We start from the raw sequence: 18,407 nt of genomic DNA, 5'->3' as shown, positions 1-18,407 counted from the left end.
GACTTCATCTTCGGCACTCTCATACAAATCAGATGATGATAATGATGAAGAATACGTCACACCACAACAGGTTTATTTTCACAAAATACGTCTTCCAATACAAGATTATCAATTTGATGCTCGAAGTAAAGGAAGAATTCACTTAGATTATGCTTCAATGTGAAATCACACATTTCATTGATTTTCTTGTCACCACAATGCACATGCAACCCATCCTCAAATTTGATGGCAGTGGGGTCGTACCAATAAATTTTCTTATGCACTAAATACCCTAAGCCCTTGAAGAGTTCTTTCAAGTCTTTCTTATTAACAAAATTCACATCCATTGGAGAAAACTTCTCCACCTTTCCCCCCAAGTAACGCAACTTGCTCTTTGGATTTCTTCCAAACTTTCTGCCATGGTTAAACACAGGAACCACAAACACAGACATCCTAAAGTTTTTTCCTAACACACATCACACATCAACGATAGCTAGGAAAACCAGAACTAAAAACATTATATTGTAGCAATAACTTGAATATAAACTTCTTTTCTAACATGAAACTAATGAACCCTAATCGAAAATAGTGTTCTATCGTATTACAGTACATGGACAAACTCAGATTTACCGTAAAGAACTCGAAAATAGAGTCGCAGTTCATGCAGGTGGTTCATTCGTCAGAGACATGCATGCAAAAGTAGTACATTATCAACCCAAAAACAGAGAAAGCTAACTAGGAGAACTAATCTTTCACGTGTGCCACGACGTTGCCGTCAAAACCTTCAGAACGTCCTTTAATCACTCGTAACTAGGCCAAGACTGGCAATGTGTTCCCTGACTTTTGGAGAAAAAGAATAGTGGAAGAAAAACTGTTAGGGCTTTTCTGTGAATGAGCGAGGAGATAAAGGAGAGTAATGTAAATACGGGTAAGTTATTTATGGCAGGAGAGAGGGGGTTTTAGTCCTATTCATAACTTCGTTTTGCCACCTGCCACTGTGGCATGACACGTCAGATAATAATAGACACGTTATACGGGTAGGTTATTATATGTACATTTCTTTGCATAGATGGAAGTTTGGATGAAATATTAGAAAGATCAAGGTGTGCGTCGTCCTTCGGATAAAAAGTCAAGGAGCGGAAAAAATATTTACCCTTAATATTAAGATTTAACAAATTCATTATTTGCCAAATTTAAGTTGATCCAACAGAGTAAAATTTTGTTAATGATTTTAACTTTGAGTTAAGTTAAGGATAACATAACTTAAAATTGATACTAAGAGAGTAAAATACTAGTTTACTTTTAGAAATGTTGATATATAACCAAAAGTTTCATAGTTAATATAAAAAATCAATTAATTTTTCTTTTTGTCATTTTGAAAATGGGAGAATAAGAACAAAATTATACATTATCGAGGTTTTCTTTTTTCTTCTTCCCTTTAGCTAAAAAATGTAATCACTTGTGCTGAATCTTATCTATGAGTAGTTGGAAATATATTAATGAGGCCTGAGGGAGCGAGACTTGGTAAACTTAATCAACTTGAACCAAGTCAGACATATGTTGATATTTATTCCGATTATCATTTCTTCAATCTACATATCCAACTAGGATGAGGCCTCATTACCTAATTAAATATCTCCTAATAAGTAATAAAAACTTATTACATGTTTCATGTTATTGCAAACGGATAGGGACAAATACTATTTTGAATGTATTTCGTCAGCAGTAATAACAAAATCTGTATATTTTTATTTCATTGTTACTGTAAATGGAATAAATAAAAAATAAAAAATATAAATAATTAAATAAAAATATATTAGTAAATAAATAATTGGTTTTATTTATTTATAAAAATCCAAACAATGAAACGACCAAACTCTTAGTAATTAGCTTATTTATAATTTAATTTTAATATATTTAATTATAATATAAAAAGATATTATATGTACTCAAAGAAATATTTTTATATGAAATTAATAGTTAAAAATTATTAGATAATTTAATATATTTAATCAAATTAATATTTAATAATTAAATTTCATAAAAATAATTATTTTTGCAATTATTATATAAACGATCCTCAAAAAACGAATAGGATAAAGTGACGATCAACTATGGTTCACGTCTTGTGGCAAAATTAAATTTAATGAAAAATGATTTAAAAATAAAAAAAAAAGAAAAAGAAAAGCGGGGTCCAAAAAGTAAAAGATTACGGGCACGTAACAATCCGCCATAATGGAAACTGGCAAGCGGGTGTTTCGCCTTTATATTCATTTCATTACAGTTGTTTTAGTTTAACATTTTCTCTTTCTTTTTTAATCGCTTACAATTACGACACACTTTCCTCCTTCTTCTTCTTCTCGGTGAAGTCAATGCACAATAACTAGTAGAAAAACAAAAACAGAACGCCCCTGTTGCCATATTCAAACCGAATATTCATTCTTTTCTTTGTTTCCATATTTGCCCCTCTTACTTTCTTCCTCTTTCTCTGTTACTTCACAAGTCTAAAGGGTGAGAAGAATTTTTCTCTTTCAAACTATGAAGTTTTAGTCCATGGTTTTGGGTTTTGACCAGTCCATGCACACTCATGTTCCGCGTTTTTTTTTTGTTTGATTCCTTGCGTGCTTTTTCCGTTACTCTTTCTCTCTAAAAAATACGTTGGAATTATCATCACTAATCAGGGTTCAGGACTGGTATTATTGTCTGCAACTCTTGTTTCTCTGTGTTAGAGAGTGAGGCTTAGATTAGATTACTGTGTCTCTGTAACTGTAAATGTAAGAAACGGCACTCTTGTTACTTACTCTGTTTATCAAAACCCAGAAATTTCAATTTTTCTTCTGTCAATTAGTTTCTGCATGTTTATCTCCCTCTTCTTCTTTTATTTATTTGTTCTTAAAATAATTTTCTTGCTAGCCCTTTTCTGTGATTGATAATATAATTATATATATATGAATTCAAACATGTGAAGTTGGAATCCCTCAATTACTGTTTTGTTTATTAAGGGGCGGTTATGTTTATGTAAGATTCAATAAGTAATTAAGTACTATTAATTTTAGTCCGAGTTTCCTTTGAAACTCTTTTCATTACATTTATTGTAAATTCTATAACTTGTGAACTTGGTTTGAAATTAAGTGTTTTCACTTTTTAGTGATTTTATATATTTTGCAAAATTTAAACCATGGTAATTTATGCAGTATTGGTTTGTTTTTTTTAGTTATTGTCTGTTTTCATGCATGAGAGCAAAAACAATAAGGGGTTTCTGTAATGAATGTTCTTAGTTTAGTGATTAGTCTTGTTGATATTGCTTGCAATGATTTAACCACTGATACTGAAATTTACCTCTAGAATAGAGAGGATCATGGGTTGCTTTGGCTTCTGCAAACAAGATGATAGTTATAAACCTTCTGATAACCGATCCTTAATGCCAACAAATTCTACTGGTACACTATTTCCTTCATTTTCCCCCCCTGGTCTTTACCATTTCTGTTTCAAGATTTTCTGTTATAAAGTTTAATGGTTTATGTGTTCACTGAATTACTTCCTTGCTGCTTTAATTTCATTTGTTCAATGTAGGGAATACCGGTTATAGTGCCAGACAAACTGCAGTAACCACTCCTAAGATTATAGAATTCAAACCGATTGCCGTCCCTTCCCTTTCATTAGATGAATTGAAGTCTTTGACAGACAATTATGGGGCAAAATGTTTCATTGGTGAGGGTGCATATGGGAAAGTGTATCGCGCGACATTGAAAGACGGCCGTGATGTTGTAATTAAGAAGTTAGATTCCAGCAGGCAACCAGACCAAGAATTTCTTGCACAGGTTCAGTTCAATGCAGTTTCAATTTCGATGATCCATAACATAGCAAATTATCAACTTTTTGTATGTTGAGTACCCTTGATTTTGAACTTATGTAGGTCTCGATCGTATCGAGGTTAAAGCATGAAAATGTTGTTGAACTTGTTAGCTATTGTGTTGATGGTCCTCTTCGCGCCCTTGCCTATGAGTATGCTCCTAAAGGATCCCTTCATGATATTCTACATGGTTAGTAATAAGTAATAATAATACCATATTGTTCATAGTTTTATGCATAGCTTGTTATTGTAAAATTAGGACTAATGCTGGTTGATTGGAATCTGTGATCCTTGTGAATGAAACTGGACTAGTCTTTTGTAATGTTTTCTTTACCAAGTGAATTGAAATTTGATAATAAGTATATCCATTGCTTTCTTCATTGTGGCATCAAGTCTTACTAGAACTGTGGATAATATAGGACGCAAAGGCGTGAAGGGTGCGCAGCCTGGTCCAGTTCTCTCATGGGCTCAAAGAGTCAAAATTGCTGTTGGAGCAGCCAGAGGACTTGAATATCTTCATGAGAAGGCAGAGATTCATATCATCCATCGATACATCAAGTCGAGCAACATAATGCTTTTTGATGATGATGTTGCGAAGATTGCTGATTTTGATTTGTCAAATCAAAACCCAGATGCTGCAGCGCGTCTCCATTCTACCCGTGTTCTAGGCACCTTTGGTTATCATGCTCCAGAGTAAGTTCTTAACACAAATGTTGATTGGACTTTGGTATAATGAGTGTACTTTTTCAGGGAATAAAGAATGTTAAAAAGAAGTTTAAGTTTTTTCAATTATCATGATAGAAAGTAATTGAAACACAGTAAAGATTGGGCAAATGACTAAATCAGTAATATCTATGGATAGTGAAGTGTAGTGAACTTCAACATCTTATTGTACATTTTTTTTTGTGGATGGCAGATATGCAATGACTGGAACACTCACTGCCAAGAGTGATGTGTATAGTTTTGGAGTGATATTGCTGGAGCTGTTAACTGGCCGTAAACCTGTTGATCACACGCTGCCTCGAGGACAGCAAAGCCTTGTGACATGGGTACTGATATTTACTGGGTTTTTTTTCTCTGAAAATTTTGGTGTGTCTTAAACACCTTAAATTGATTTAATTTTTGAGGTTTTAACATTTTGATTTTTGTTTGCTGGGTTATATTAGGCAACACCAAGGCTTAGTGAAGATAAGGTGAAGCAGTGTGTTGATGTTAGATTAAAGGGAGACTACCCTCCAAAGGCAGTAGCAAAGGTACATAATTAGATTATTCCAAAACACTCTTATTCCTGAAGTTTAGAATGAAATACATGTTGTTTTAACCCTTCCTTTTCCCACCTTTGGCAAACACATATTTTGTTTAGGAGAATTGTTATGTCTCACTAATTTGTTTTATATGTTTGTTGTTAAAGTTGGCTGCTGTTGCTGCGTTGTGTGTCCAATATGAAGCCGAGTTCCGGCCAAACATGAGCATTGTAGTGAAAGCTCTACAACCACTACTCAATACCCGTTCCGGTCAACCAAAGGAATCAGCACACAAGATGTAAATTCTCAGAAGCCCCCTCATTCCTTCTTGCAAACTGCAGCAGAATGCCTTCCATTGAGTGTCAATAATCAGTGGCTCAAGTGTCAATAATCAGTGGCTCAAAGGCATACTAGATATAGTCTTGATATTTTTGTTTGTGTGATTGTATTGGTAACTCGGCAACTAGTTTAGTTTTGCTGTTTTTGAATGACACAATGGAACCTACCTACTGTTTTGTTGTGCAGATTCTACAATCTACTTCTATATATATAGGTAAACATGGATTATTTTGTTAGAATTTTCTTGTGTGAATACGGTGAGACCAGATCTGTTAATCGTGTTTGACGAAAGATTGGTAGAAAGGTTCAGTGGGTTTGTGGTGTGTCATGTGTGGCTTTGAACTACTTAAGAAGTCTCACATCTGCGGGGCAAAAGAGGAAAGAGGGAAGGCTTTAGTATAAAATAAAGAAATGAAGAGGTAACTAGGCATACCTTTCTCGGCCTTTTGGCTAAGATCAAGTGTAGTATCTGTTCTTATCAGTTTAATATCTGATATGTGGGCCATTGGCCCACACGATATTAAATTTATTTTTTGAGGGGATGGGCCACTACAGTAGCTTGCTACTGGGCCCATCGAGCGTCGCTTAGGCCTTACACTATCGCCTGGGCCTGGCGCATCCCACCAATTTAGTTTAAACATTTCTTAATTCATGAAAAAAAATAGAGCACTTAATTAAATGATTTATGCCTAATATTTATATTTAGGGTAGTTTACCAAAATAAATTATTTGGCTTTTAATTTTACCATTCTCTAAAATGGATGTCAAAATAAATTTTTTCCATAAATTATCTGAAAACCGTAAAACAGCGGGAAGCCAAAATGCTCCCAAATGCACATAATTCACGGTTGGAATTTTAGAGAGAGAAAAAAACGGGAAGCTGGGAAGACAAAATGCACATAATTTACGGTTGGGATTTTAGAGAGAGAAAGAGACATTTCTAGATTTCTAGAGAGGGAGAGGAAAGTGTGGGTTGCTCGAGTTTGTTGGGGCCTACAGGTGGCATTGCTCATGTTGCCAGCTAATATCCAAAATCGTCCCTCAAAAATACTCCGATCTCCATTTTGGTCCTCGAAAGATAAAATTAATCAAAATCGTCCTCGAAAGATACACGACTTGGTCACGTTAGTCTTTCCGTCAATTTGTTGATGACGTGTCAGTTAAGTGCCACGTGGCATATGATGACGTGGTGGGTTAACGCCACGTGTCACGACACGATTGGTTGACGTGTCTCTGCATGTCAGATCAGTAACACGTGGCACGTCACGTGTCAGATCAGTGACACGTGGCATGCCACGTGTCACTTGACATGTAAAAAAATTATTTATAATCAAAATAGTCCTTGAAAATTTAGACGTAAGTCATTTTCATCCCTAAAATTTTAAAAATTAATCAAATTAGTCCTTATATAATTTTTTAATTTTTTTGATAATATTAAATTTGAAATTTTTTATACTACTAATTTTATAGAAATGTAATTGACAAACAAAAAATTAGTAAGTATATTTATTCTTAAAAAATTTTCAATAAAATTATCTCTCTCCTTTAATTCTTCTCAAAAGCTCTCTTATTCTTTTCTATTCTAAAACATTTTTCTTACATTATTATATTTTGCTGGAATATATATTTGAAATGTATGTATTTGTTAACCTAAACAAAGTTATATGCTCAAAATCAAAATTTATGTATGTTAACCTAAACAAAGTTAATCAAAATTTATGCTAAACAAATTGCTTCTTAAGCGTACTACATGCAAAGATCATAATAAATTTTTGTGTGTTTCATATGTTGAGATAGATGATATAATTTTTCTTTTAATATCACTACTATTACATCCTATATGTAAGTAATACCGTAATGAAAAAAAAAAAGATATAGTAGACAAAAAATAGTGGTATAACTTTATTTAGGTTAACATACATAAATTTTGATTTTGAGCATATAACTTTGTTTAGGTTAACAAATACATACATTTCAATTTTAAGTATATATATATATATATATATTCCAGCAAAATATAATAATGTAAGAAAAAGGTTTTAGAATAGAAAAGAATAAGAGAGATTTTGAGAAGAATTAAAGGAGAGAGATAATTTTATTGAAAAAATTTTTAAGAATAAAATATACAATTACTAATTTTTTTTGTCAATTACATTTCTATTAAAATTAGTAGTATTAAAAAATATTTCAAATTTAATATTATCAAAAAAATAAAAAAATTATATAAGGAGTAATTTGATTAATTTTTAAAATTTTAGGGATGAAAATGACTTACGTCTGAACTTTCAAGGACTATTTTGATTATAAATAACTTTTTTACATGTCAAGTGACACGTGGCATGCCACGTGTCACTGATCTGACACGCAGAGACACGTCAACCAATCGTGTCGTGACACGTGGCGTTAACCCACCACGTCATCATATGCCACGTGGCACTTAACTGACACGTCATCAATAAACTGACGGAAGGACTAACGTGATTAAGTCGTGTATCTTTCGGGGACGATTTCGATTAACTTTATCTTTCGAAGACCAAAATGGAGATCGAGGTATCTTTCAGGGACGATTTTGGATATTAACTCATAATTTGTGGGAGTGGATCCTCTCCAGTGGAAAAAAAACTGGATGGTATTCAGTGGAAGATCTCACCATTCAATACATTCTCTTTCTCATTTATTGCTGGTCCCACTTGTAAAATTAAAGATGGGAGATTACACTTTATTCTCTCCAGTGACAAAAAAAATGGAGAGGATCTATTTCCATAATTTGTTTAATTTTAGTTATTGCATTTCATATAATTTTGTAAGTCTTTAAAATTTAGATTTAAATTTTAAAATTATAAATTTAGTATTTAATTATTTTAAATTAAAGTCTTGAGTTATTTATGTAAATTTTATCGGATTTTGTGGTTAGAACATAGGAATTGTATTTTATTTTTTAAAACTTTAAAATTAGTGTAATTTACATAAATAAATTGTTTGTCCTTTAAATTTATGCAATTGCATTCTTTCAAATATGAAATAAATACATTATTTTATATATCTATAGAAATTGTAGTTTACTTAAACACATAATCTACTGTAGTCAACTGCGAATTACATGCAAATGGGAACACAGAAACCATTAGGGCTGTAGCTGTTTATTGATGTTTGAGTAGCGGTTTACGTGGAGAGTAAATACCTATATAAACCGTTATTTTAATTCAGTGTTTACACATATCTTAATTTATTTTTATCTAATTCTAATCATTATTATTCCTATTATTTTACTTTAAATTATATTCATTAATATTAATTAAGAATATTATTACCATTTAAAGTTTATTTCTAACAAATAATATTACTATTCAAAATCTAATAATAAACAAAAATAATTCTTTCATTTCTAATCTAACATGAAAATTTTTAAATTATTATAATTAAAATTAACACAAAATACTTATTTAATTATGTAATATGTCAAAATTTTCTTTAATCATTCAAATTAGAAGATTCATAATTAAACTTAATAATAAACATAAAAAAATTTAGGATAATTCACTTCTATAAATCAAATGAAACCAAAATTACTTGAATTCCCTAAATGTAAAAATCTTACCCGCATGTCTCGATCTATAAATTTATGTAGATTCGAATTAGGCTTATTAATAGTAAATTGAATCTGATGGATTCGAATTACTTTATTTAAGGTTCAAACGTAAATCGAATTCAATGAATTCGAATTAGACCAAACACTAATAAATCGAATTTATGAGTATCGATTTATATGCATACTAGTTAATTGAATCAAATAACTTCGATTTAGCCTCACTGGTAAATCGAATTCACTGAATTCGATTTATACATGAAATTGGCCAATGATAAATCGGCTCAATTAGCATCGATTTACTATGAATTTTTTATACTTTTGAATTTTTATGCATGAAGAAAAAAGAATGATATTAACAAAAAAATATTTATGCATGAAGAAAAATATTATATAATATTTGTAGGAAAATATTATAAAATATTATATATAAAATGTTATATATAATATTTGTAGGAAAATTTACGCCAATAAAATAATTGGAAAGAAACTTTATCAGATTACAACATTACAAAACAATTGCAACTTTTCTATTTGTATGTAATATGTGACACGCTTGCGCGAATTCCATTAACACGTAAACCGCTACATCCTGTTGGTTTAATACAAGGCGAAATTGAATCATTCTTTGTTCCTTTCCATCAGATGTGGGTAAGTAAGTGGCCCACCTGAATGACAATAATATCACATCAACGTGTAATTTTAGATATAGAACATTAATAACTTATAACGAAGAATGAAAGCTATGCCAATGCAGTTGACCCCAGTTAAAGCTACCCATGTCATTAAGTCTTGCCACAAATGGCAACCATCGAATGTGGACACGATTCTCACTCTTGTCCCTAAACAGCTGAGTCGACAGAAGCATCATAATATATGCACGTGCATATATGCGCACAGTTTCCTCAAAAGCATCAGCTGGTAACACCCTGATGCTTCACCTTTTCCGGTGGTGGAAGCTCACTAAATAACTCCTGGAACCACTTCCATGCCGGCATGCCCCCCTCGATATGCACCCAGAAACAGGCTGTCCATCTACGGACAACCGCAGCTGATATGCCACATCTTGGAGCGTGATAATGCACTCTCCGAATGGTATATGAAAAGTGTGGGTCTCGAGCCGCCACCTCTCAATAAATGCACTGATCAGAGGCTCATCCAACCAAAATCAATGCGCGTTCAGCCTTACCAAGTGCTATAACCCAGCCCTCTTCAAATAGAGTATGATCTTATCATGTAACGACATATTCTGTTGCTTGCGAACGCTATAAACACACCAACTTGGCTGCATATTGTGACAAAAATAAAGAACATTTGATTAAATTCTAACACCTAATTAAGATAATATAAGTTAATTTCACTAACAATGTTATTATGTAAATTTAAAATATATTAAAGTATTTTGATATAATAATAGACATAAAATTAATTAAAAAATAACAAAAAAGAAGCAACTAAATAAAATTAGAAAAAAATAACATTATTATCAATAATATTAAAGTATTGTTATACGATTATAAACGTTAAAATTAATCCTAAAAAAATAAATGAAAAAAGTTTAAATTAAATAAAAAATACAAATAATATATATGTAGAGAAATTTAAATTCTAATACATAAAAAATAGTAATTCTTTTTACTATCACTATACTATTAAATTTTACTCTATTACATCTATTATAATAATATAAGTTTTTAAAATTTATTAGGGGACTAAGGCCGCTACTTGTCTCCCCCCCCCCCCTTTTCAGTCCATCCCTGCTAACAACAAGTCAAATTCTACATTTCAAATTTCAATCTTTATTTTTAAATATCTAATTTTAATCTCTACATTTACTTTTAAATTTTAAATTTTAATTTTCAAACCTTAAACTAAACTAAGGTTATGTTTTTTCAATTAATTTATAAGTTCCTTAATACTAAATACATATATGAATATTAACCAAACTAAAGAGAATAAAGCAACGTACCTCTTTATTGATATCGTCTTATACGTGAGCAATGCCGTTGTGCCGGTACAAGTGCCTTTCGTTTGCCATGGTCCCATTTAAAGAGATTATTCCGAACAAACTCAAAGGAAATCCAACTAATCCTCTCTAACTTCTCACTATTTTCTCTCTCTATCTCACTTCCAAAACTCCTCAAATGAAATCTGCTACAGCATCATGCAAATTTTATAGTGAGTCAATTTTTTCATAAACCGCTACAGGATCTCGCAGATTACCCTTGCAGCTTATCTCTTCATAAACCGCTACACCAGTTGTTTCAGGCAAACCGCGAAAGGGTGTAGCGGTTAACGTGTTAATAAAATCCGCGTCAGAGAGTGTCGCAGTTTACATATAAATAGAAAAGTTGCAATTGCGTCTGCTATTTTGTAATGTTGTAATCTGGTAAGCATTCTTTTAAATTGTTTTATTTGCATAAATTGCCCATATTTATATATAATATTTTTATTTTATATTAATTTTATATTTATAGATTTTCTACTTTATAAAAAGTAGTGATAATGAGTAAAAATAGTGTCATTTATATAAGTACTCAAAATAAAAAAAATTAAGTTGGAAGTATAATTTAATAGTGTCATTTATACACAATTGCATAAGTATTTAATTTTTGATGTATATATAATATTTTTACTAAAAATATGAGTACTAATAGTACAAGAATATAAAAAATCTCTAAAATAAGGAGTGCACAAAATACCAAAAATTTATAATAATAAAAACTCAAAAGTATTAAAAATTAAAAAAATAAAAATTCATAGCAAATCGATGCTAATAGAATCGATTTATCATTGACGATTATCATGTATAAATCGAAACTATTTGATTCGATTTACGTTTTGAACTCGAAATAAAGTAATTCGAATTCATTATATTCGATTTACTACTAACAAGTCTAATTCCAATTTATTGAATTCGATTTATATAGGTTTATGGATCGATCAGATAAGTGTTTTTATATTTGGGAGATTTAGATAATTTTGATTTCCATTTGATTTATAGGAGCGAATTATCAAACAATTTACATATGATTGTATTTTCAATTAAAAGGTTAATATTATTATTTTTGGACAAAAAATATTTATTTCCAAAAACACCCTAATATCAAATAATTTTTACCAAAAATATCCCTCCTATTATTATTTATATTTTGAATTTACAAAAATACTTCTAATTAAAAATTTACTAAAATACCTTTAACAAAAAATATGTTTAATTAAAATTATTATCGATTTTAATTTTTTTAAATTTACTAAAATACTCCTAATAACAAATATCTTTAATTAAAATTAACATTATCACAATTAAATTTATTAAAAAAGCTTTATTATTATCCAAATAAAAGTTACAAAAAATCTCAAAAGTAAAAAATTACTAGCACTAATAAACATACATGCACAATTCTCATACAAGAACACAAACACATCAACAAAATAAAATCAATGTCACAATAGACAGCCTCACACGTAGAAAAATGATCACAATTATCGAGCGTGATGTCTTCTCCTCTATTAGTTCCACATTTTTTGTGCAAGTTGATTTCTCCATCTGCCCCAAGCATCACTCGTCTCATCGTCTCATCATCTACTTCGAGCATATTTTAATCTTGGTTTAATTATTTTGTCAGTCCTTATAGTTTTGCGAAATTTTTAATTAGGTCTCTATACTTTTTTTTTTACTTTTAATTGAGTCCTTATACCAAATTTTTTTTAATTGAGTCTCTACATTTTTTTTCCTTTTATTTGAGTTCCTACATCAATTTTTTTTAGTTGGATCCCTATACAATTAAGCCAATTACTACCAAGAGAGACCTAATTGAAAAAAAATTGGTGCAATGACTCAATTAAAAGGAAAAAAAGTACATGGACCTAATTGAAAATTTTGCAAAACTATAGGGACCAACAGAGTAATTAAATCTTTAATCTTCTATCTCAACAATAGGATCCATAACCATCACTCTTCTAATGTGATTATGTAAAAGGCAACAAACAGTTATAATTCTTCCTTGAGTCTTAATAGGATAAATGGTATTTTTCTTAAAATTCTTCATCTTACTTTCAATACTCCAAATGCCCTTTTAATGACATTCTTAGCTTGTGAGTGTTTCATATTAAAAAATTTTTGAGTAGTACTGGGTTGATTATGTGGTTAAACTCACTCAAATGATATTTTTGTCCTCTATAAAATGTCAAAAACTCTTCGCAATTTATGTATCCAGCATCACATAAGTAGTAATGACCTAGTGTGACGTATAAAATTAAACAAAATTAATAAAAGATCAAATTGTTACTTTGATAACATACTAAAGTCTCAATAAAATACCTTAGGGAACACTAAATCCATTGCAAAATAGTGTGTCTCGCAATACCCTAGAATCTGCAGCTGAATCCTCCCAACCCGCCAGTACATAGATAAATTGCATATGGAAAGCAACCACTCCAAGTACATTGGTTGTTATGTTACCTTTTCTGTTCGATATCTAGGCTTATCAGCCTCAAGGACATTGACTTTGATATGAGTACCATCTAAGGCTCTTAAGCAATTCTAAAATCCAAAACAAAGATCAATTAACTCAATCCTAAAGAACACCAAGCATATGAGGTTTAACAACATTAGCAAGATAAATTACCTTGAACCATTTCCATCGTTTATCTATTCTATCTTGGCTAAATGGTTGAGGTATCTTCAGTAAGAGATTATGACATTTTAAAATAACAAGCAATATATCATTAAACCGCCTATTAATTGTTTTTGCAGATATCATAAATTGTCTCTTTATTACTCTAATTTTGACGTCATGTGCTATAATATGTAAAAACATGACAACCATTACTTTCGCACCCATATTCCTACTTGGTTCTAACCTTTCAATCCCTTTAAGCATGTTACACAATGCATGAAAGGCACATCTATCCATTCTTGTGTTTTTTTATACATGCTAGATCGCTAAAATAAATAATTTTATCGACACTAACATTCCTTATTACTAGTCTACTGTAACTATCATTTCATTTTCTTTTCTTTTTTTTTTAATTGCAATATAATCAATACATAGCAAATCATCAACAACTTAACCATAAGGTCATTCATTAATTTGAACGTAAAATCAAGCAAGTAATAACTTTATCCATTATCAAAAAAATATTAAAATATTTAGCTAAAACACTTTATTATTTATTTATTCTATATAAAACTTTTTTTCATCATTTAAAAAATAAAATCAACACATAATATATATCTGAAGTATAAAATCAGTCACATGGCTGATTATATAATTTACTATGATGATTTTGAAATGACTAAGTTCTATGGATGACAAATATTTAATAAAAGAACCTTATACTAAAGATTACATTAAAAAATTATGAAAAAGATATGATACATAAGATGTTATATAGCTAGTAAACTGAATTTACAATTCTCAACATTAGTTTTTCCTTTTGCAACTAACAGTACATAATACGGTTAATTATGCAGCATCAACATGTTGTCTTATTAGAAGACCAAAAAATATTACTCAGATAAGAACAATGAAATACTGAATTGAATAGTGAAGTTTATAAGTAGTACAATAGGTTTGGAATCCTTAAAAAATCATAGGAACAGAATACACAAATAAAATCATGACATAAAAAATTCATCAAAAGAAGATTTAAAAAACAAAAAGAAAAACCTTAACTAGTCTTAGTGTGTGTTTTTCATTCATATCTGACAACAATTAACCATGGGAGCAACAACAGGGACAGAGCTAATACAACTACAATGGAGATTATTATGAAGAAGGGTCAAAGGCAGTTACAAAAGTGTGGCCTAGGGATGAAGATAGCGGAAGGTATACTAGGTTTTTAAGATGTAAAAGAGAAATATAGATGAATACCTAGATTTTTAAGATGTCAAGCAATCATAGATACATAAATCTTTCATTAAAATACTGAGGTATCTTTAACCCAAATCTTACCTGAAGAAAAAGATTTTGTGTTTGAAAAAGATGAATAAGGTTGCAGAAGACAAATTAAACTCTCTGGTGGTTTAATGCAAATCAGTTCGATTTTTACTTATCAGTAGCTAATCATAGGATAATTAGAACTGTAAATATGGTAACCTTGGCAATCACATCAAATCCAAAGCATGAGTTATGAAGAAGCTGATATACCCTCTCTTCCATACAACAATCTACAATGAGATCAACACATTAAAACAGAACAATACTTGTACATTGATACTCAGCGTGAAACACAAACACAAGATACACAAGCATCAAAATTGCTATTTGGGTTCAGAAATCAGACCCAAAGAAAAGAGTTCCAAGTTATATGGCTCTTACTGAATCTGCAAAAGCTAAGCTAAACTCTCCAAGATTTGGTAGTGATTTGGTATTAAATAGAAATGGTATAAACAGGAGGCTGTCACTTTCATCTTCACTATAACATGTACAAATATATATGCCATATTCAATTTAGCATGCCATATTTAATTTTCTTTTACTACTTTCGTATTATATAACATGTACAAATATATGTTATAACACTATATGCACTATAACAATTAAAAAACCATCAATTATTTGAGAAATAAAATAAACATAGTTCAAACCAGAATTCAGCAAAAAAATAAACAGTTTATAAAGATATTAGAATCTTTGTTTGTGTGATTGTATTGGTAACTCAGCAACTAGTTTAGTTTTGCTGTTTTTGAATGACACAATGGAACCTACCTACTCTTTTGTTGTTCAGATTCTACAATCTACTTTTATATATATAGGTAAACATGGATTATTTTGTTAAAATTTTCGTGTGCGAATACGGTGAGACCAGATTTGTTAATTGGGTTTGAAGAAAGATTGGTAGAAAGGTTTAGTCGGTTTGTGGTGTGTGGTGTGTGGCTTTGAACTACTTAAGAAGTCCCACATCAGCGGCGCACAAGAGGAAAGAGGGAAGGCATTAGTATAAAACAAAGAAATGAATATGTGAGAAAGCATACCTTTCTCGGCCTTTTGGCTAAGATCAAGTGTAGTATCTGTTCTTATCAGTTTAATATCTGATATGTGGGCCATTGGCCCACACGATATTAAATTTATTTTTTGAGGGGATGGGCCACTACAGTAGCTTGCTACTGGGCTCGTCGAGCGTCGCCTAGGTCTTACACTATCATCTGGGCCTGGCGCGCCCCACCAATTTAGTTCAAAGATTAGTACTTCATCATGAACAACAAAAAAAGATTCTTAATTCATGAAAAAAATGTCATTTAATTAAATTTTAACTTATGCCTAGTATTTTATTCAATTATGGGAATGTTTTAAGTTTCAATGCATTACCTGGATCGAAGTACTTTCCATTCGGCTTGAAATTTGAGAGGACCGAAATGGGAGTGTTGCAATGTTTACCCATGTATTAAGCCTTAACGAAATGATTTTCAGCAATTGACTTGTTTAATCTTTGTAGCTATTAAATGTTACTGGTTTTTTAATATTTTGATTACCTAACTAAAACAGTAATTAACATTTAACAATGATGTTTTCTGTTCATGTTTAATGTCGAAGTGCTTCAAATTTTTGGAGAAATCCTTAACGCTGTCATTTTTATTCAACTCGCATTCAGTAAAGTTGCGGCAGGATATAAAGAACTAGGACGGCCCAAGTTATATGAGGAAATTTTGGCTACTAATTTTGTAGTTTCTAAAACTATTATTTTGTACACCCTATAAAAAAATAGGGACACATTCATATAAAATTTTTTTCCTATTATATTCATCGTAAGAGGTTAAAAGCTACAATACTAATGACGCGCTTAAATGAATCTCTACCCTCAAATATTGTTTCCAGCACAGTTCTTCCTTGTTAAGGTACAAGATAACATTATCTTAAATTTATTTTTGTTCAAACCGAGTAAATTTTAAATCTATACCTAACGTCACCACAAAAAGTCAAAGCTATGACAATTACACTTAGCTTAACTACCAATTCCTAACAAAATCCACCTATGAATTCAATAGCATGCCATATATAGTATAATATAAACTTCTAAGTTCTAATTAACATTCATATTGTTTGTTTGAACTATAACATTTGATTCCAAAACAATTTTATTTTAACGTTTCTGTATAACTTATTAATAGTGATAAAATACGAATTTGATTACTTCTGTATAACATAAGCATGATCTTAGTTTAATTAAGCAATCTAATGTGGCCAAGCAATGGTAGCTTCATATATATGTGGACAAAGCAAAAACCTACCAAACAATAAATTGTAGTCCTAATTGGTTGAACAACTGCATTTAGAAACAGACCAATCTGTTCAACTTCCAAGAAGAAGCAACTTCCTTATTAGTTTCTTCCACATTAGACCTTGTTTATGTAGTACACCTTGTTTGTATATATAATTCAATGGTGTTTTGTTATTGTTATTATGTTCCTTAATTTTATATTAATTACCTTAGCTTATAGAAGAATTTAACAATTTTCTTTGAGAAAAATGGCTACTAGCAGCATCATCTCAACAATGAAGGATCATGAAGGAGTAGAGATAGTTTATGGCACGGAAGAGTGTCATCGCCACTCGATCGAGCTCTTGGAAGAGCTTGGTTTCCCAAAGGGTGTTCTTCCATTGAAGGACCTTGTGGAGTGTGGCAGAGTCAAGGAAACAGGTTTCGTGTGGATGAAGCTAAAGGCGCCATACGAGCATTACTTTGAGAAGACAAACACAAAGGTGAGCTATGCTGCCGAGGTGACCGGATATGTTGAGAAGCTAAAGATGAAGAAGATGAGTGGGATCAAGAGCAAGCAGATGATGATTTGGGTGCCAATATCTGAGATGAGCATGGAGGATCCTAAAGGGAAGAAGATTACATTTAAGACTCCTATGGGGATAGGAAGGTCTTTTCCTGTTACTTCTTTCATGACTCAAGAGGAAGAGGAGAAGTACCTCCTTGAGTTGAAGGAGAATCAGATTAAAGAAATATAATTGAACTAGCTTGAATTATATGTCAAGTTCATGATGATTTATGAATAATTGGCAACTAGATTATGTTGTGGTCTGTTTTTTGTTTGAACTGTTGGATGTGGCATTTACTTATTTCTTGTATAACATATACTTTGTTACAGAAACAAAAGATAAAGAATAAAAAATAAAAAAATCAATGTTTTATGATTTCAATTTTACCAAATGCTAGTATTGATTTGGTTATTGTCTGGGATGCTATGATCAAGTGTTTGATATTATTAGCAACAAAATTGACATGTTTTTGTGGAGTTAATCCTCAAATTGGTCGCTGAAATTATACTTGCGCTTCAATCAATTCCCCAAAATTTTGATTTACTCATTTTGGTCCTCCGACTTAACATTTGTTACTCAAATTAGTTCTAACCTTGTTTTCGTCGTCACATAACTATTAACGTGTTGAGATG

General features: G+C 31.0%; 2 protein-coding genes and 2 non-coding genes across 9 annotated transcripts; all 4 read left to right on the top strand.

The window, feature by feature from the left end:
* Positions 1 to 2,250: 2,250 nt before the first annotated feature.
* LOC130972717 (pto-interacting protein 1-like) lies at positions 2,251 to 5,654 on the top strand. Of its 6 annotated transcripts, none has more exons than XM_057897196.1 (8): positions 2,251 to 2,490; positions 3,330 to 3,419; positions 3,553 to 3,800; positions 3,896 to 4,022; positions 4,252 to 4,525; positions 4,749 to 4,881; positions 4,999 to 5,085; positions 5,244 to 5,654. In XM_057897196.1, exons 2-8 carry the CDS (start codon positions 3,338 to 3,340, stop codon positions 5,376 to 5,378), a joined length of 1,086 nt encoding a protein of 361 aa, XP_057753179.1. In that variant the 5' UTR covers positions 2,251 to 2,490; positions 3,330 to 3,337; the 3' UTR covers positions 5,379 to 5,654. The 6 variants fall into 6 exon arrangements, with proteins under 6 accessions (XP_057753179.1, XP_057753178.1, XP_057753176.1 ...); XM_057897195.1 differs by having other exon boundaries at positions 2,254 to 2,490; positions 3,325 to 3,419; XM_057897193.1 differs by lacking the exon at positions 2,251 to 2,490 and adding an exon at positions 2,504 to 2,753 and having other exon boundaries at positions 3,325 to 3,419.
* A 190-nt stretch (positions 5,655 to 5,844) lies between these two features.
* Positions 5,845 to 6,039, top strand: LOC130956073 (U2 spliceosomal RNA). Its single transcript, XR_009076997.1, has one exon. It is a non-coding gene; the product is annotated as a U2 spliceosomal RNA (small nuclear RNA).
* A 9,940-nt stretch (positions 6,040 to 15,979) lies between these two features.
* On the top strand, positions 15,980 to 16,174 carry LOC130956138 (U2 spliceosomal RNA). The gene has a single exon (XR_009077015.1). It is a non-coding gene; the product is annotated as a U2 spliceosomal RNA (small nuclear RNA).
* A 1,119-nt stretch (positions 16,175 to 17,293) lies between these two features.
* Positions 17,294 to 18,166, top strand: LOC130961269 (uncharacterized). The gene has a single exon (XM_057887043.1). It carries the CDS (start codon positions 17,476 to 17,478, stop codon positions 17,962 to 17,964), a length of 489 nt encoding a protein of 162 aa, XP_057743026.1. The 5' UTR covers positions 17,294 to 17,475; the 3' UTR covers positions 17,965 to 18,166.
* The last annotated feature ends 241 nt before the right edge of the window (positions 18,167 to 18,407 follow it).

This window comes from Arachis stenosperma, chromosome 1 (assembly GCF_014773155.1).
Source record: "Arachis stenosperma cultivar V10309 chromosome 1, arast.V10309.gnm1.PFL2, whole genome shotgun sequence".
In the NCBI taxonomy this organism is placed as follows: domain Eukaryota; kingdom Viridiplantae; phylum Streptophyta; class Magnoliopsida; order Fabales; family Fabaceae; genus Arachis; species Arachis stenosperma.
This window is presented reverse-complemented; position numbering and strand designations above follow the sequence as displayed.

Excerpts from the sequence above, each read along its gene's own strand:
- LOC130961269 (XM_057887043.1), top strand. The coding sequence starts at position 17,476 with ATGGCTACTAGCAGCATCATCTCAACAATGAAGGATCATGAAGGAGTA.
- LOC130972717 (XM_057897196.1), top strand. The coding sequence starts at position 3,338 with ATGGGTTGCTTTGGCTTCTGCAAACAAGATGATAGTTATAAACCTTCT. Across the intron at positions 3,420-3,552 it reads AATGCCAACAAATTCTACTG|GGAATACCGGTTATAGTGCC; the intron begins GTACACTATTTC and ends TGTTCAATGTAG. Across the intron at positions 5,086-5,243 it reads CTCCAAAGGCAGTAGCAAAG|TTGGCTGCTGTTGCTGCGTT; the intron begins GTACATAATTAG and ends TTGTTGTTAAAG.